Source organism: Marmota marmota, unplaced genomic scaffold, assembly GCF_001458135.2.
Source record: "Marmota marmota marmota unplaced genomic scaffold, marMar, whole genome shotgun sequence".
In the NCBI taxonomy this organism is placed as follows: Eukaryota; Metazoa; Chordata; class Mammalia; order Rodentia; family Sciuridae; genus Marmota; species Marmota marmota.
Window position 1 is genome coordinate 44115198 of NW_026000026.1, and position 20447 is coordinate 44135644.

Sequence of the window (20447 nt, forward strand, 5' to 3'; positions counted from 1 at the left end):
CAGTTAATTGCACCAACTTTGATAAATAACTTACATTGAGTTACCAATGGCTTTTTTTTATTTGCAGTTGGACACAATGCCTCTATTTTTAATTTATTTACTTTTATGTGGTGCTAAGAATCAAACCCAGGGCCTTGCATGTGCTAGGCGAGTGCTCTACCACTGAGCCACAACCCCAGCCCCACCAATGGCTTTAACTTGGAAAACCTTAGGTTAAAACTGGTCCCTGTTGGTGGGTGAGAAGTTCTCTCTGTTTGTCCTCAGAGAATGAAATTAGGAAGAACCAAAGTATAAAGGATGAGAGGAAAAGTCAATAGAAATTAAGAACATACAAATAAGTACAAATTTATCAAGAAACAACGTTGGGAACACCTGAAATACAATTAGTGGGACCTGGGAATAACCTCAGAGAGGAAACAATGTTTTGTGATGGTAACTTGCTGGTGGAAGGGCCTTATGGGTATATAAACATAATTCTGAAAGGCCTGACCTTGGGACATTAAACTCTGGTCTCTTAGCAAATGTCTCTGTGCTATTAGGCAGGTGAGTCAGGATTGAATAAAGGCGGAGGAAAAAGATAGAGGGGACTGAAAAAAAAAAAAAAAGCCTTCATCTGGCAGGGAAGGGTCCCATAGTGATCCAGCCAGGCACAACCTCTGTCCACCTTTGTGTCTCAGGGTCACTGCACTATAGATAAATGGCCTTAGTGGTGATTTACTATCCCAGTGCTGAGTAAAAACCACATTGTTTGTTTGTTTTCATATTTTTTTTTTTACTTTTAGGTGAACACAATATCTTTATTTTTATTTATATGTGGTGTTGAGGATCAAACCCAGTGCCTCACGCCTGATGAGCGCTCTACCACTGAGCCACAACCCCAGCACCCCTGACATTGATTTTTCTTGTGTATGGCTAAATATAGAGAAGAAAGTATAAATGGAAAATGGAGGGTTAGAGATGCAGCCAAAGGTGTCAGTAAGAGCTATATCTGGAGGATACAGTTGGAAGGGGTCTAGCTGGAAGGGATCGACTACCTCTTCTGGGGAAGGCTACTGGGGATTTTTTTGGTTCAAATCAATATGGCAGCCATAGGTTGACTAAAGGGTGGAGAGGTGACCTAGTGACTTGTATTCCTGCCAAGTTGAGAATCCTCTTTACAAGGTTTGCCACAGGCCATGGATGGCCCTGGACTGGGCAATGTTCTCTGCTTCCTAACGGGCCAAGTATGCTCTCCTGTTTAGAGCATAGCTGTAACAGAGTGAGAGGACCCAACCTTAATGTGGTGGGGCTTTAATAGAGGCACCCAGACTCTCCTTTCTTGGTCTCATCTTTTTAATACCTCCATGTACTTCCGTTCTCATATGCATCCATTCTCTTTTTCTTATTTTCCTAATAATTTTGATTATGGTACATTTTAAGCATATAGAAAAATCACATGTAATACTGCAACACCTATTGCTCAGCTCAATCAAATCTTTTCTTTATTGGTTCTTTTTAATTATCCAATCTTATGTTGCTGTTTTGTTTTAATAAAACCCCACAAATCACTGAGCACAACACCTATGAACATCTGCATCCATTTTGTCTACCTAGAGTTAACCACTAGGATTAGGATTATAATCCCTATACATATTGGGATAGCCTTTACATCTATGAGTGTTATCTGTAAATAATACCTAGCTCAGTTTTCCAGAGTGTTAAACTTTATATACTCAATATAATACTTGTTTTGCCTTTTTTATTTTAAAAAAAGCTTTTTGAATTTTTACCTCTCTTTACATTACTACATATAGCTCTGATTCATTAATTGTATATAATATGTATATTCTGCATCTTATCTGTTTTTCTTTGATAAACATTTGAGTGCTTAAAATCGGTGCTTTTGCAAATAATAGTGCAGCAAATATTCTTGTAAAGTTCTCCTTGTGCCCATGTGCAAGGATTTCTCTAAATGCATACTTAGGTTTCTATATTTTCAACCCTAAAAATATTTCCAAATTGCTTTCCAAAGTGGACCTGTGAATAACATTTCTCCAACTGCATAAGGAAGATCCTCTTTCCCCATATCCTGGAATCATCAGACTTTTTGTTGTTGTTGTTACTTTGATGTGTATGAAATGGGATCTCCTGATTCTTTTCTCTCCCAAAGCCCTAGTGCTTCTGGAAGCTCCACCCACAGTCCTCACTCCAGTCACACACACACACAAAAGGGATGAATCAAGCATGAAGAACTTGGCTGACTTCTCTATTTTATGACCTCTACAAATTGGGTGTACTCAGGGCTATTTGCAGGGATCCCTTCTCCATCGATATTCTATCCTTAGATAATCTCTCCCTGTCACAGAGTGACATATAGGCCAATAACTTCTAAATGTATAAATATTACCATCCTGAATGTCAAGACTACTGAACAGATTTATCTGATAATAAGCAACTGAATTAAAATTTAACTTGCCCAAAGTCCTACTCGAATTTCCCCACAAGCCTAATCATTCTTCATTCTTCCTCAGGTCAGTCAAGGGTATTGAGATTTAATTTCTCAAATCAAAAATTTAGATGTCATCCTTGATTCTTTCCTTTCTACCACCTTCACATTCAATCCATCAAGTCAAATCAATTTCTATAGCAAGTTGTTTCTGGATTTTCCCCTTCTTTCTGTTTCTACTGTTCCCCTTTCTCTTAAGATAATATTGTCTTTTGCCTGGGTCACTGCATTTGCTCCTAACTGGTCTTATTTTCTCCTCTTGCCCTTACAAACCATCTCTAGCCAGAATCCAAGATGAGCTTTTACTTCCCACCCCCATGCTTGAGATTCATCAAACCCAGGGCATTGTGCATGCTAGGAGAGTGCTCTAACACTGAGCTACAACCCCAACCCCCAAAAAACAATCTTTTTAGACCATTAAACAAAATAAAATAAAAAGTGATTTCCCCATTTAAATCTTCACAATAGTTCTTATTATAGGATGCTAAAATTTATGAATACTGTGATCTGAAAGCTAGGGAAGATCTGGTACCTGTCTGCTGCTTTTTCTACATACTTCCCCAGGCTCTGGAACTTGGTTTGGTGGACTCTGCCTTTGATCTTATCATGGTTCCCTTGTCATTCAGGATTCTACCACTTGCACAAAGACCTGTCCTGATCAACCCACACTAAGCAGCATGGCCCCTTAGCTGCTTCCTACAGCATCACCCTGAACTATCTTCATTCTGGAACTTCTCAGTGCTCATTGCTATGGTCTGTCGACTCCATTGGAATGTCATCTCCATGAGAATTGAGATCTTCTCAGCCTTACTTTTCATTTATAGTGCCTGGCATGAAGTGGGTTCCCATATAGGCTTATTAAATTAATGAATAAATGGATGGAGTCATTTTTTTTCCTATAGCCTATAAGCTCAAATGAAGCATTTCTCCTTGAGTCTGGGTGAAATATAAGCTGCTACTTAAGACAAAAGAACATTTATTTTTGGCTAGAATAGTAGTTTCAAACTTTTTTAATCTCAGAATCCCTTGACATGCTTAAAAATTATTGAGGACTGCCAGACATGGTGGTGCACACCTGTAATCCTAGCTACTTGGGAGGCTGAGGCAGGAGAATCTCAAGTTTGAGACCAGTCTGGGCAAACTACTGAGGCCCTGTCTCAAAATAAAAATGGGGGAGGATGTAGCTCAGTGGTAGAACACTTGCCTAGCATATGTGAGGCCCTGGATTCAATTCCCAGCACTGCAAAAAAAAAAAAAAAAAATACCCCAAAGGACTTATATTCATGTAAATTATGTCTATAGATATTTGCCATATTAGAAAGTAAAATTAAAATTGTAAATGTTTTTTAAATTTTTATTTATTTTATTTATTGTATTTGGGGGAGCCACTAGGGATTGAACTCAGGGGATTTCTACCACTTAGTCATATTCCTAACAGCCCCTCACTTTTTGTTTGTTTGTTTGTTTGAGGTAGGATTTCAGTTATCCAGGCTGACCTTGAACTTGTGATCCTTCTGCCTCTGCCCAATAAGTAGCTGAGAATAGAGGCATGTGCCACCACACCCAGCTAATTTTTGTTGTTGTTGTTGTTGTTTCTAGAGAAGCAGTAAAAGGCCTATTAGATGCTAACACAATCCCATATGAAAAATAACAACACTTTCAAAAAATAGTGAGAGAGTAACAAACTTGAGCAGCTCTTCTACATTTCTAGACACTTAACAGTGTCTAGAAGGTGCCAATAAAGATACTATATTGAGGAGCTGGGAATATATTCAATGATAGAGCCTTTGCCTGGCATGTACCAGGCCCTGGATCAGCCTTCAGGGTCAGATGCAGCCCTTTCACAGTTTCATGGGTAGGGCACACAGAACAACAGAAATCTTTTCCAAGAAATGGTCAGGTTCCTTCCACCTTTCTCCTTAGGTACTCAATGGCTCACCTACCACTACTAACACAATCCCAGACCCAGTCAGTCCTTTTCCAATCCTTCCCTTTTCCCTGTTTTCTATCATTTAGTTTTATTTCTTAAATTTTTATCTATTTCATTCGCATATTTATTTTAAGAGACAGAGTTTCACTACATTAGCCAAACTGGTCTTGAACTCCTGGGTCCAAGTGATCCTCCTGCTTCAGCCTCCTGAGTAGATGGCTACAGGTGCAGGCTACCCCAAGTACCCTTTCTCTCACTTAAAAAAAAAAAATTCAAAAGTGCACACCTGGAATTCCAGCACTTGGGAGGCTGAGATAGGAAGATCACAAGTTTGAGGCCAGCCTCAATAACTTAGCGAGATTCTCAGAAATTAGGAAGACCCTGTCTCAAAATAAATTTAAAAAAAAAGAAAGAAAGAAAGAAAATGAGTGGGGATGTAGTTCAGTGGTAAAGCACTCCTGGGTTTAATCTCCAGTAAACTCCTCTCACCCCGTCACCAAAAATGCAGGGCTGAGGATGTAGCTCAGTGGTAGAGTGCTTACCCAGTATTTTTGCAAGGCCCTGTGTTCAATCCCCAGTACTTTAAAGAAGGAGAGAGAGAGAAATAATTTTATGATTTTAAAGTCTTAGAAAATTAATTTGTAAGTGACGTGAAAAATAATTTTGTAATTTTAACGTCTTCAAAAATCAATTTGTAAGCAACATGTGACCTGTCTTTTCTTATCTTTTTTCAGTTCTAGGGATCAAACTCAGGGTCTGGCACATGCTAGGCAAGTGCCTCTGCACTACATCCCCAGCCCTGGTGTATGTCTTTTAAATAAATTTATTTCTATAACCCAAATATTGATTATAAAAATTTTAACGCAGAAAATTCCTTGTGACAAAAATGAACATGGAGGCCTGGTTTTAGTAGAATTTAGTTATTCCTCTCTGTATTTGTGTTGAGCAACCAAACTGGGTGTCATATTCTTTTCATTATTATAACACTAAACTTTAAGTTCTTTCCCAATACTGAAACCTAAGTTCTTCCCCTTTTTAAGGGGAAGCTGTCCCCCCCCCCCCTTTTTGCTTTTATCTAGATTTCAGAGGAATCCCAAGCATTTNTCTCCATGAGAATTGAGATCTTCTCAGCCTTACTTTTCATTTATAGTGCCTGGCATGAAGTGGGTTCCCATATAGGCTTATTAAATTAATGAATAAATGGATGGAGTCATTTTTTTTCCTATTTAGAGGAAATTCACAGAACCAAGATTTAAAAAAAAAAAAATAGGTGGTCATTTCTGTTCCTGTGGAAGTGCCAGAGCTCCCCAGGCCTGTGGACGTGCCACGCCTCTGCACTTCCTGACGTCATACTATTTTTGTCTCTCAATAGCTCATTGACACAATCGCCTCGGAGATCGGAGAACTGAAACAAGAGATGGTGCAGACAGATGTCAGCTTGGAAAATGGCCTGGAACCTGCTGAAACTCCCAGGTGACCAGAGACACCATTAGGTGATGGTGGTGAGAGAGGGACTCTGTGAAGTCTATTAGCAATGAGGGCTGAAGTTCCTCACTCCTCTGAAGTTTGGGAACTGGGAGTGCTGTGGAGGCTCCAGATGAAATTCTCTGTGGGAGGTGGGAGTGGCCTAGAGCTCCTGATCTGCTTATTTTAATCACTTTGAAGGCACTTGAACTTTATACCTTCTCAATTCCTCCTGGCACCAGAACCCGGAAACCTAAAATTGTCTGTGCCATGTCCACCTACTCAAAATGATGGAAACAATAACGCAGCTGATCCTCCGTGGGCAAAATAGAATTCAGTGTAGCTGTGTCAGTCTCCAGAAGGTTTAAAGGGGAGCAACTAAAGAGGATGGACTCATTTTGCATTCTCAGGTCAGAAAAAATAAATCAATAAAACTGGTAGTTGCTGTAGTCATTAACCTGAAAAATGATCTGGTGTTTTGGAAACTGGATGAGCTTGTAAATGGTTAAGGAAGGGGAGGCAATGTGCTCTGCTGGTTAAGCTTAATACCTGTTCACATATCCCACATTCTCTGAAAAAGTAACAGGAGACTGGTTTCTAAGTGGAGAATGAATGGGGGTGCAGAGGCCAGAGTCAGGGTGGGAAGTTGGAGGTAGCCTCTTACAGTTCTTTGATGTTGTAATTCTTTGCTAATAAAGACAACAGAATATATCATCACAAAAAAGACAAGGAAACGTGGTGCCTTGGAAGACAGAACCCAGAAAGTGGGGTTGAAGCTGCTTGGAGCAGTATGAAGCTGAGATTTATGGTGCAGGTTTTGCTTGCAAATTATGGGACAGGCAGGTGAGCCAGGTGTTTCTGGTTGTCCAGGCAAGTTTCAAACCAGCTTGACTTGTTCTCTGCTGTAGACTGAGGGTAGGGAGGACCATCCCAGGGAGGTACTTGGAAGCTGGAAGGTGGTGTTTTGATGCTGTGTCTCTTTGGAGGAACTGCAGTCCCCTTAGCTGTGGAAGTTCTGTGTGCCTTCTATTTCCCTGCTTTTCTACAAAATGACTGGGGTAGACCAGATGTTCCTCACACTTCTGCCGCTACAGGCATTCTGATATTTCTTGACCTTGGTGTAAAGGGTTTTGCTTAGTTCACTTATTTTCCCCATATACTAGACAAATGTACAATGATTTTCAGGTAGAGGATTCCATCTCATATTCGGAGTAGTTCAGATGCTGTGGAACGTTGGCCAGGGATTCCTCTTTACCCTTTGCATTGTTGACCTAAAATTAAATTGGGACTTCAGTCTAAGCAACAGTGTGAAGAGAGTTTTCATAGCACTGATTTCCTCTATATCCAGGAAATACAGTGCTATGAGATAGACCCCAAACTCCTCAGGGGATGAAACCCAGACATAGACCAGCAGGAATGTGTGTAAATGCTGAAGGATAAAGCTCGTGGGAAGAATAAATGTTAGGGACCATCAAGATCTTGTTCTCTGACTTTAGGAGGTATTAGGGTGGGAAGCTGGGCAGTCCTTTAATCTGTAACATCTATTTGTTTGTTTGTTTGTTTTGTGCTGGGGATTAAGCCCAGGGCCTAGGGCATGTGCTCACCCACCACTGACTTATACCCCCAAGCCCTAACCTTTCTTTTCATTTGTTCCTTTCCAAATTTAAGAATGATTATAAGTATGCCACAATAACTTTTTTTTTTCAGACAAATGTCACTTGTCCTTGGGTGATTCATTGGTTAACACTGAATTTGTTAATTTTTACAGACACTTTATTTGGCTTTTTAAGAGTTGTTTAATGGGGGGTAAAAAGAAAAAGCTAGATGCATTGTCTTTACTTAACATCACATATTCTGTTTGATACGTGCCAGGTATAGTCTATAGTAGCTTACAGTTACCATCTATTGCATCTACCTAACAAAACTCTAGGAGGCAGAGATCCACTGTGACCCTCATTTTACTGTTGTAGGAACTGCATGATGTGGCTAAAAAAATATGGACTACTGGGGCTATGGATTCTGTACTGGAGTCTTTTGCTGATTTTTTAGAAGTGGTGACTTTGTTTATAATCTCTCCATTTTGCTCAGTGGAAATATCAGGAGACCCAGCTGATGGGGAGGTAGAATAAAGAACACTCTGAGCCATCTCAAAAATTAAGGCAAAATATAGCTGTGGCCACGAGGAAAACCACAATTCAATCTGGCACAAAGCAGTCAGTCCAACAAGGAGAGGAGAGAAAAGGAAAGTAGATCTGTCAGCAGGGGAGTTGCCTTAATCAAAACCTGTATAGAAAAAAGTATCCAACAGCCCCCACGGGACCATGGCTCTGTGCGTCTGATGGATCCACAGAGAAATCACAGTGAGCTTCCTCTATGAATATGAGCTGTGGTGGGCCCTCATCTCCTCCAGCCACAGCCACCACGAAATGTCTCTACTTCCTTAGTTGTTTAAACACCAGATTAAGTGACCACCTAGTGTTCTTGGTGATAAACCACAACTCCTTTGCCTATGATGGCATTTGGTTATTCAAGCATCCACCCTTGAGCACTCCTTTCCTTCTACCCTTACCTGGCTTTATTTAATATAATTTTTTCATTGAATCTGTATAGATAGGACAGGTATAGTCAGCCTTCTGAATCCACCAGTTTGCAAATACAGATTTAACCAACCACCCCTCAAAAATAGTTTTCAAAATATTGCATCTGTACTGAATATGTACAGATGATTTCTTGTCATTATTCCCTGAACAATGTAGTGTAACAACTATTCATGTAGCATTGGCATTGTATTAGATATTATAAGCAATCTAGATATGGTTTAAAGCACACAGGAGGATGTGTGTAGGTTATATGTAAATATTATACCATCTTATTTCCATAAGGGACTTGAGCATTGGCAGATTTGGTATGTGTGGCGGGGTGTCCTAGAAACAAAATCCCTTGGATACTGAGGGACCCTTGCACTTACTTGCTTAATAGTGCAGTTTCTGCCTCCCTCCATTGAGAACTAAGCCCCTTGATGGGGTGGGGAGTTGGTTTGTCATTCACTGCTGGGATTTCAGTGCTTAGAATGGTGCCTGGAATAAAGCATATGCACAATAACTATTTGTTGACTGGATGGAAGAAATATGACAATTTTTTTGGAGATTCTAAAGTATCACAATATCAGAGGCCTCTGTGGAAAGAAGTTGCTCCCCTCATGCCAGTGCATAAAAATGGACAAAGTTGAAAATGTGTGCTAGGCCTTAGGCTCCCTCCCCAGCAAAGAAAAAGGATACGTCCCTTCTCCCTGATCTCCAGCTGTGCTTCTTCCATCATTTCTGCTTTATGAGCTGTTTTCATTCTTTCTGATAGGGTAATAGCTGAGTAAATCTGCCTCCTCCCTCTGCTAATGTTTTACCAAGAAGAAGCTGGAAAACCAGAGAAAGATGAAGGGGCTTCTTATTCCTCATGATATGCTCTTTCTAAATGATTTTTCCTGTTTTCTTCTTCTCGTTATCCCATACCTCTAAAGACAGAGACCATGGGACCATAAAACCTTCTTACTCTCCATACCTCCGTGCTCCTTTGGGGGAGGGTGTCTCTGCTGGGGTAGGTCCACCAGGCCTGAGGTAGGTCAGGGCTCCACTTTCACCATCCCTGGACCCATTACCTCCTGGCTGACACAAGTCTTTAGAGATTCCTTTGTCCTAGGCAAAGTAGAAAAATAAATGAAAAACAAACAAACAAACAAAATCAGCCTCACAGCCCCAAGAAGTATTTTCTGGGTTCAGGCTGAGTTTTCAGGATCCCTGAGAGTCCTGCCAGGACAATGTCATTAAAGCCTGTTGACTCCTCCTACTTTCTTTTACCTTCTTCTCCTTCTCCTTCTCCTTCTCCTTCTCCTTCTCCTCAGGGATTAAACACAAGGACACTTAACCTGAGCCATATCCCCAGCCCTTTGATTATTTATTTATTTAGGAACAGTGTCTCACTAGATTGCTTACAGCCTCCTAAGTTACTGAGGCTAGCTTTCAGCCTTGTGATCCTCCTGCCTCAGCCTCCTGAGCCCTGGGATTACAGGCATTCGCCACCACACCTGGCTATCTCCATCATTTTTATTGCCTCCTCCCTGGTACCCTCTAGCCCAGGTGGATCACTGGGTGATGCCCAAGATCTTAATAAGGACTCTACTCCCACCCACATCAACTCATCCCACCCCAGAAGCAGACATATGGAATTCAAAGATTTCTTGGCCAGGTCTACCCAATGCTGTTACAGTGTAGCAGTTAGCCGCCATCCTTAGCTTCTTCTGGGAAGTCTGATTTCCCAGCAGCCACATAACAATGATATGGAAACCACATATAACTGGGAGAGTCTTCTCATGACCTAAAATTAGAACACAACATTAGAAGAGAAAAAATGATGCTACAATCTAGAGAGTTCCACTTGCATAAGTCTCTAGTGGGACAGTTATGGCCATATTGGTTTCTCTGTGTACTTCTGAGGAAACCCACCCTCATTGATAGCTGCATTTTAAAAATCTTCCCATTGACAAAACATAATTCAGCAAGCATACACAATTAAGTATATATAGCTACGTTTGAATTCTTACAAAGTAAATAGACCATAAAACCCATACACCCAGATCAGAAAATGGGACATTCCCAGCATCACCCAAGGCTCTTTTTGGTCTCTGTATACCCAAGGGTAAGCACTATTCTTACTTCTATTGCTATAGACTAGTTCTACATGGTTTTATTTTGAGGTTGTTGTTTTTGTTGTTGTTGTTGTTTGGTTGGCTTTGTTTTTGTTTTGGTGCTGGGGAGTAAACCTAGGATCTCATGTATGCAAATGTGCTCTCTACCCGTACGCTATACTCCCAGTGCCAGTTTTATGTAACTGGAATCATACCACATGTGCTTTTAAAACTCTGACTTCTTTCACTGAATTTTTGGATAGTATTCCATTTTATGAATAAATTATAATTTGTTAATCTATTCTGTCGATAGATATTTGAATTGATTTTAGTTTGGGGCTATATTATTTACTTCTGCTATAAACATTCATGTACATGTCCTTTGGTGGACCACAGTAATTAATATAAGAGTGAGATTATTGGATTATATATTCAATATTCAACTTTAGTAGATAGGGCCCCACAGTTTTCCAGAGCGATGATATCAGTTTGCATTTCCACCTAGAATATGTGAGAGCTTGGGATGCTCTATTCTCACCTGTGCTTGTGCTTTGTCACTTTAGCCATGTGGATGGTTGGGTTATTTGAGAGTTTCTGAAACCATTATGGATGAAAACAGGTAGGAATACCTGTATGTTCTGACTCAAGTACTTATCTCAGCATTGTTGGAATCAGTGATGGGAATTCTTTAGGTCTCACAGACCATCTTTAAATTCAAGGCTAAAGTCATGGGAAATTCTGAGCTCACCACCAGTTCACTGAGAAATATTTAAGGAAATTATGAAGTTGCAGAAAGAATTATTTGGGGGAAGGAGATGAAAAAGTAAAATAACCCAGAAATTATGGGGAAATATAAATGTAAGTACCTTTTATTATTTCTGCATTTGGATTTTAAGATTTTTACAGCAGAAAAAAAAAAAACTGTCAGTGAAATTCCCCCCATTTTTATTGTCTATTGCTTTACTTTGTCTGGTACTTATATGCAGAAATATTCATCATCTCTGAATTGATTTGGCCAAGGCCATTAACTGCATCCTAAGTAATAAATGTATGTGCCAAAATATAATACAACCACTTAGAATACTTCTGCATCTAGTACAATTTTCCATATTTAAAAAAAATAGGTAAGTCCTCAACTTCATGACTTCAAACACAGAACTTAAAGTCATTTTATTTTATTTCTTTTTCTACCTTTTTTTATTCAAATGGTAGACTATAATTTATTGATTTTATTTCTTTTTGCTCTTTTGAAGATGTTGGAGAATAAATTTATAAGGTCATTTGGAATCAAGGTCAAGTCACTGGATGCAAAGTCCCTTTGCATTCTGACCTCTTATGCAGTATTTGTGTCATGTGTAATGTTTGCCAGCAAAACAAATATTTTCCTCTCCTTCCATATCTGGAAACCTGCCCACACCACAGTTCCAGGCTTGGGGCCCATGCTCAAGTCTCCCAGCATCTGTAAGCAGCCTCTCTCCTCGAATCAGTCTCACCCGTAAAAGAAAGATTCGTTTTGGGGCTGGGAATGTAGCTTAGTATGTGCAAGGGCCTGGGTTGAATTCCCAGGACTATAGAAGGAAGGTAGGAAGGAAAGAAGGAAGGGAAGGAGGGAGGGAAGGAAGGAAGGAAAGATTGATTTTCTTCCTTTGTGGGTTCAATTCTGTTCAGTGGAACCTGGGAGACTCACGGGAACGATTTGCTACCGCATATTAGATTTATCTTGCAAATTCTCGGGTCCCTTGAAAAAAGTGTTTGGTATCCATTCAGGTTATGGTTGCTTCTTACACATGGTCTATTTTGAAGAACTGAACATGAACATTTCCACTCATTCTTGGGTGCTTGTCATTGTCTGCCTGTGCACATTCTTTCTCAAGATAGCAAAAACAGAATAGAGAGGCTCCTTGACTTGGGTCAAAATTGCATTCTCAGTTGCAGATCCATTGTGTGAAATACCCAAGTAATACCACAGATGTGGCCACTCTTTCCCTTAGTGGAGGTGGGGTCCGTGGGATGCCTGGTGGAACATGGCTTTGTTCATAGAGCAGGTCATGTAGCAATCATAGTTCCATGGTAAAATATTCTTCTCTTATGCTCATTAAGGATATTCTGCTATGACTAGTCTGCTCAGTTTTCCCTGGATTATTCCCAAAGGTGCTTTCTTATTTGAAACCACCAGGAACATTTTGAGTATGGTTTCAAGGAATTGTGTAAACATTGACCAACTTTTTGATCATACTGTTAACAGTGTGGCAAGAATTAAGTTGAACTTAAGGGAAATATTTAGGGTGCTGTATCTATGTAGTGGAGCCTGAAGATTTTACACAACCTGAGAGAAGAAAGAATTGTAAACAAGTGAGTCTTATATAAAGACACGAGGATATAAAAGATGAATTCAGGAGTATACCAGATGTCCAGGGGGAAGTAGATAATTCCTGGTCAGAGACTTGACATCACCCTTAAAGAATGAGTTAGGTAGGTGTCAGAACACCTTTTGAGTCACATGCTCCAAAGAGCTATTTAATGTGTCTCAATTTGGTGATATCTGTAATTTTTGAGAAAGTTTAAAAAGGCGCATTTAAGATTTCTTTTTTTATTATTACTAAAAGTTGAATATGTAGGTCATAGAAAAAGCACATAACAGAAAGTAATAATACAAATGACCTGAATTCACCCACTAAGAGAGAACCACTTCTGCTAGTTCATTGGGTGAGCTGTTTTATTTCTTTGGGGTATGCCCTTCTGATGTTTTTGCTTTGCATAACTAGACATTGAAATGGTAGCTCATGCATGAGTTTTCGCCAACTGACAAGGTCATTTTTGATCATTTGGGAAGTGCACTGGTCCTAGAAAAAATCAATCTCTCTCTCTCTCTCTCTCTCTCTCTCTCTCTCTCTCTCTCTCTCTCTTTTCTTTCATTGTGGTGATGAACTCAGGGAGATCCACCCCTGAGCTATATCCCCAGCCCTTTCTATCTATTTATTCATTTATTTTTGAGGCAGGGTCTTGCTAATTTGCCCAGGCTACCCTCAAACTTGTGATCCTCCTGCCTCAGCCTCCAGAGGACCGGAAGGCCTATGCCTCCTTGCCCACCTGAAATTGATTCCATTTTCTTTGAATGGTAGCACCATGCAAGTTACTGGCTGGTTTCCTCTATCAACAGTAAACTTCAGACCTATAATTTTAACAGCGCCACATGCTAGGATTACGTTAATTTAAGACTTTTTTTTTTTTTTCCAGTGATAGGGATTGAACCCAGAGTGCCTTTTACATGCTGGGCGAGTTCTCTACCACTTAGCCACAACTCTCTGCAAGCTTTGTCTCCCTCCTTTATTGGCTCTGCCACAAATATCTGCCTAGTTAAAATTCAGTGGGTGAATTAGTGGAGCTAGGAAACAACACCAGCGTAGCCAAAGGCACTTAAATACTGGAAACTGCAAATCCAGGGAATGCTTGCCTTTCTGTGAAACAGCATGCATGCCACTGCTCCGGGCTCGAGGGCAGCGGGCTGGGACTGGAGCCTGCCTGGCTCCTTCCCTTGCCTGTTTTCAGCTCCAAGGACAACCAGGACAACAGGTTCTTTGTTTCTATTTCTTACTTTTACAGGAACAAATGAATGCCTCTGCCAGCGTTGACTCCATATCTGCCCTTTTCATCTCTAGCGGGAGAATCAACAAGAGGAAGTTCCTAAGCAAAGTCACCACCCAATCTTTCTCCTCTCATGAAAATTGCATCCATGCCCCCTCCCCCAGGCAGCCTTGCCATGCAGTTTTATTTCTAGTTTCTATGTTCTTTTTTTCCTGTTTTCCACAGGAGATAGAACTTAAAAATCACGGAAAGCCTTCAAAGTCTTTCACAAAAATCCTCCTGCAACATGCTTCTAGAAATCTTTTTCAGGAAGTTGTTGTTTCCTCCCTCAAAAAGCAACAGCCCTTACTTAGCCCTGCAGGAATCCCAAAATATGTTACTGATTCTTTTTCCTCTTACATTTTAAGGGGACCAAAAAAAACCCTTAAAGAATCAAAGTATCAACCTGTATGTTTCAGAAAACTTCAAAAGATTGGAGCTGGGGATATAGCTCAGTGGTAGAATGCTTGCCTACTGTGTCTCTCGGCACCGAAAATAACTAAGTTAATAAATTAGAAAAATAGGAATACAGGAATTGGATCCAGTTCTATCTTTTTTTTTTTTTTTTAAGGAGGGGATGGTTACTGGGGATATAACTCAGGGGCACTTAACCACTGAGCTACATCCCCAGTTCTATTTTGTATTTTATTTAGAGACAAGATCTCACTGAGTTGCTGAGGCTGGCTTTTGAACTTGAGACCCTCCTGTCTCAGCCTCCCTAGCCACTGGGATTATAGGCAAATGCCATAGTGTCTTGCTAGTTCTATCTATTTTTGTTTGACTTCAAATAAGGAGTTAAATTTGATGACCCCTGATATTCCTCCAAACTCAGCTAAGTATGCAGTGATCTTTACCAGAATATCCTCTCCCCCAGTCTTTTGCCCAGCACCTTTCCCATCTTGGATGGCAGGTAAAAGATTTTCTCAGCTCACTGGCCAATTTCTCTGCTATAAATGGATAGCATTTGTCAGTGTCCCATGATAATCCAGAATGAACTTGGGCCTCTTTTCTTCTTCAGATGTTAATATTACAGAGTGGCAGTTTAATCCAACTTCAAATTCTAAAGAATTACTTTCACATCTGAAAGTGTTAAGCAATTTTTGAATATCAGCTACCAGGTATTTTTGATATGGAAGCTTTTCTTGGAGTCTTTTGTTGGTTCTGTATGTGTTTAACAGCAATTGGAATTGTTCTTCTGCCAGAAATTTTCGTATTGGTTGTTCTTTCTAACTAAGTGGCCTCTTCTATTAACATTTGTCCAGAAGCAATTGATTCCCAGATGCACCACATCTCCTCTCTCGGCCCTACTAAGCCCTGGGCTCATCTCCCACCAACCTTGATGTCTTGGCCACTGCTAAGTATTTTGATAAAAGGTCAAAGATATACTGCTGCAAGAGTAAAACTACACAACACTCCAACATCTGTCTGGTCCTTAATTCTTTTTTTCCTTTCAGTACTAGGGATAGAACCCATGGGCTCACTCATGCTAGGCAAGTGCTCTACTAGTGAGCTACAAACACAGTCCTTGGTCTTTACCTCTTAAGACAACCCCTGTATTGGCCTTTGGTAGCAAGAGGCCTGGGTCCTCTAGCTGTGTCACCTCCCGGTTTGTTCCTTTCTTGCCAATGAAGCTGTTTGAGACAACTCCATGTGAGAAGGCTTTTGTGAGTCAAATGAAGCTGACAGCTCTCCCTGGACAGAATGAGGACAGGAGGTCCCAGAGAGGCAAGATATCCATGAAGCCCCTAAATGGATAGCATTTGTCAGGGTCCCACGATAATCCAGAATGAACTTGGGCCTCCTTTCTTCTTCAGATGCTTGGATCAAATCCAGGGCCTTATACATGTTAGGCAAGAATTCAGTCCCTGAACTACATCTGCCCCTGACACCATTCCTTTCTTTTTTTCTGTTTGAAAATTGAGGATGGTAACAACCAGAGCCCAAGGTTGAAACTAGCTAGATCCTAATGGTTTACAAGGAACTGCTGAGAGACATACTCTAAAATTCTGTTACAGCTCTCATAATCTAATCATTTTACCTCTGAATATTTCTGCATTAACTGGAGCTTACATGGGAGTGACACTTTATATCCAAATCATAACAGATATGCCTTATAAAAAAATTATCAACCCTTACCAAAAAAAAAAAAAGCCACCTTGATGTTAATTCATTCACATGTGCGAGAGATGGCTAGTTTAGATTTCAAGCAAATGAGAACTTGTTGAGAATAGAATGCTAAGGACCCCCTAGCTGTGTGTACAGGGGTCTCACTGTGGGTTTCTCTGGATATCATGAAGTGCACTTGCCTTACCCAAAGGACATTTTCCTGCTGATACTGTCTTCTAGTTTCTCCTGTGCTAAGCAAGCTGCTGTCTGTAGAATCTTAAATCTCTTTCCAGTGCTAGAATAAGGCATTCTGTATTGGGGATTTTTTTTTTCCAGTGCTGAGATTACACTAGTGCACACTAGGCATAGCTGGGGACTTAAAATGAAAGCACTTCATTAATGTCCTATGTTGGTGGTCACAAAATTAGAATTCTAGGTTAAAACTGATCACTGGCTTTAACATCTAGAGCCCACCCTTTACCAGCTGACCTGAGGCTAAACAGGGAGCCCATGGGAGAAATTCATGAGCAACAAGGAAGGAGGTGATAAAACTTTGGATTTGTTATTCTGGAAGGATTGGAGCTGCCTCCTCTTCTTGCCCCAGGCTCTGAGATGGCCAAAGGCCAGAGGACTCTTAGTAGCTGTGGTGACTCTTGTCACCCATTTCCTGATAAACACACAGACAAGGACGCCTTGTCTCCTGAGAATAGAACTGAGCAGTCTGTTTGTTAGGGTCTGGCAAAAGTAAAGCCTGAATCAGAGGCTGTGAACCTTACAATCTGGAGCTCAATCCTACTCAGGCTCCTGGTCATCCCGAAAGCAGGTATTTTACCAGTGTCTGCCCTGAGCTTAGCCCGAATATGATCTGGGGGTGAGGCGAGGCTAGTAAGAGATCCATATGATGCAGAATAAAGAGGGTAAAATGCCTCACAGGTGTACAGACAGTAGATAAGGAATTCAAGGCCACGGGATTATTGCAGTTGAAGGATCAAGGGGAGACCGACCACTAGGACTTGAGTGCCATTTTGACAGGTAGGCAAGAGACAGGTACGTCAACGGACATTCAAGAACTGCTTAGGGCTGGGGGAGCAGTCCATTGGTAAAGCATATGCTTAGCGTGTGCAAGGCCCTGCATTCTATCCCCAGCACCAAATTAATTAATTAATTATACTTAAGTTAAACAAAAGCAGTTTAAACTCAGCAGAGAGAGGACAGAACATGGCAAAGAGAGGCTTTTACACAATGAACTTTCCCCTGGAATCCAGTTTTCCTCTTATTTGTATGCCATTTTTACCATTAATTTGTAGTAGCTTTCTTTAAACTGATCTACATTTTTCATGCATTAATATTCATTTGAAAGGTAAATTTAATATCTTTGCCATAGTTGGGAAATTACTATATATATATATATATATATATATATATATATATATATATATAAATAAAACTATCATCAAAGGACAGGATTACAATAATTAAAGGCCTTATTTGGCCTTATTTTTTATTCTAGAATCAAGCAACATATCATCCCATAAAATAAAATAAAAGTTCCAATGAGTTAGTTCAATGGACTGAAAGATTTGAAGAATGCAGAAACAAGAGCAAAAAAAAAAAAAAAAAGGACTGATTTTTCAAAACTAGTTTCCTTGTAAGGCAGGGACGGAAAGACAGAACAGTAGAAAAGTAACTGATTGATTAACATCCGGTTACTTTGTGTAAAGATGAAGGCAGAGGAAACTTCAGTGTCATGCCGATTGAGACTGTCCGGTTTGGCTATTATATTCCTTCTCTTGGAAGGACAGATAATTTGGTTTTGGTTTGACTTTTAGCATGAATGACCCCATTTTGATTTTTAGTCTGTCCACTGGGACCTGAAGCAGGAACTTAGACCATAATAATGGACCCCTCTAGTTTTTACTTAATGGTCCTATACCCTAAGTCTGAGGGCAGAGCCACCCAGAGCGTGCACATCTGTCAAGACCTTGTACCTATCTTAACTGACAATAAGAATTCGGTGGTTGGCTTTGTATCTCACCCCCTTGAACTTTATTTTTGCTATTCAATAGCTGATCTATGAGTCTTTTATCCAAAAAGTTGTTGACTGTATTTCCTGGGCAAATTTTTTTCTCCCACTGAAATAATCTTATACCAATTTTTTTTAATGTATATTGCCAAATTGTCTCTCATTTATTTGAAAAGACTGGACTCTAAAGTCAAAACATACACTTCAGATATGTTTTGGGGGATGAACTTGGGAAGGGAGTGATGTATTAAGATAGACATGGGGGCCATCTTAATACACTTTTATCTATACCTGGTCCTTAGGTCACTTGGAGCTACACTGGTACATACTGCTGTGTTTCTAGAATAGGACAAAAAGGAGTATCCATTATTTGGAATCTGCTGCACATGATTTCTCTGAGATGAATCTGATATATCAATTTTAATGAAACTTAAGTCCAAAGTCAATATGGCTGTCCCACTCAGAATGAGCTTTCTGTGGCCACTTAGCCTTCTACTTCTGCAGGCCACCAACATCTGGCCCTGAAAATAAAGGGAATCCAGCCAATGGAGAAGCCATTCATTCCACACACAAATTAGCCTTACATCAGGTATGACCCAAGAGTAGCTGGTGTTGGGGATCCCTGTCCTCCATAGTGGATTGAATATTTACCAGCCTGCTTCAGAGCCATAAGGTCTGGATTTGGTTGCAATAGAGACAGATATAGGAGGTTTTCCCATCCGTATTTATTTTCTGTCCCTAGAGACACCTGACATCTATGGGGCAATTATGGTTTGTAGAGTGCTTTTATATGTGCCTCGAATTGAGTCTGTATCCAAGATTCATCTTCCCATGATGGCAGTCCTGCATACATGGACATGATGCTAATGATTGAATAAATGAATTTTTGCTCATAAAAACCCAGTGACATTGTAGATATTATTGCTTTTTCTCCATTTTGTTACTTTGAGACATTTCGATCATTATAAAAACCTGGGAAGAATAATACACCTGGATGTGAGGGCGATCTGGCTATCACATCTGTCACCCATTGATTGCCAGGGTTGATTCAGTTGATCTGGCTGGCTAGGTAGGTGTTCCCTTCCTCCCTCTCCACTCCATGTGCATCCCTCCCGAAGCTGTGCACTCAGTCAAAGAGGATGACCTTCATTCATAAGAGTAGCTACACTCCCCTGCTAGAACTTCCAAACAAGCTCTCGGGAATACTACTGCTTACCAAAATTCACCAATTGCTGAAACTTTTTACACTTGCTTTATCTCTGTATTTTTTCCTTCATTTTCTTTTTATTCTTTGGAGGGTGATGGGAGTGTCACCCTGTGACACTTTCAAACATTTTCTCACTTTGCATATAAATTCATTGGTGTGTATATCCTAAGAACTTTTAATCATAAGAAAATTATCACATTCAGAAAATTAAACATCGACACAATATTATCTAATATATTCAAATATTTCATTAGCCTTTGTAGCTCTTTTAAAAAATTATGGTGTCTGTGGCTCAGTGGTACAGCACTCGCCAAGCACGTGCGAGGGCCTGGGTTCGATCCTCAGCACCACATAAAAATAAATAAACAAAATAAAGGCATTAAAAAATTTTAAAAAATATGGTGTCATGAAAGACCAAGTCCATGCATTCAATGTAGTAATCAGATTTTTATCTTCTTTAGTCTATAGTAATTTTACAGTCTTTAAAAAAACATATTTTATGGCATCTGCCTTTTTGCAGGGACAGTGCCGGGGATCAAACTCAGAGCCTTGCACTTGCTAGACAAGTTTTCTACCACTGACGTACACTCCTAGCCAAACATCTGACATTTCTGAAGTTATTCATTTTGCAGAAAGTCCCCCAAGATGGATTTGTCTCATTGTTTGCTCCTGTATAGATTCAGGTTTAACAAATTTATAGGCAGAAAGAACTACCTGGTTGTTCTCAGAGCCTCACATTGTAGGTGTGTGATGTCAGGGTCTCTCCTCTTGGAGGGGTTAACATTGATCATTTGGTTAAGATGGTGTCCTCTGGGTTTCTCCACTATCATCTTACCTTCTCTCTTCATCAGTAATTTAGTGATCTGTGGAGTGATATTTTAAGACCGTGAATATCCTGTTTCCTAACAATCTTTGACTTCTTGGTTTTCG

At 40.2% G+C, this 20447-nt stretch overlaps 1 protein-coding gene across 15 annotated transcripts in view; it reads left to right on the plus strand.

Moving 5' to 3' along the window:
* The window catches only part of Rin2 (Ras and Rab interactor 2), a 226794-nt gene that overhangs the window by 154381 nt on the left and 51966 nt on the right, over positions 1–20447 (plus strand). For 11 of the 15 annotated variants that reach the window (XM_048811366.1, XM_015483365.2, XM_048811374.1 and 8 more), the window contains one exon: positions 5788–5888. The exons of 2 other annotated variants lie outside the window; for them this stretch is intronic. In XM_048811366.1, coding sequence (XP_048667323.1) covers positions 5788–5888 — 101 coding nt within the window. Of the gene's footprint in view, positions 1–5787; positions 5909–6121; positions 6290–20447 lie in introns of those variants that run through there. 2 more of the 15 variants (XM_015483368.2, XM_048811375.1) reach the window with 2 other exon arrangements.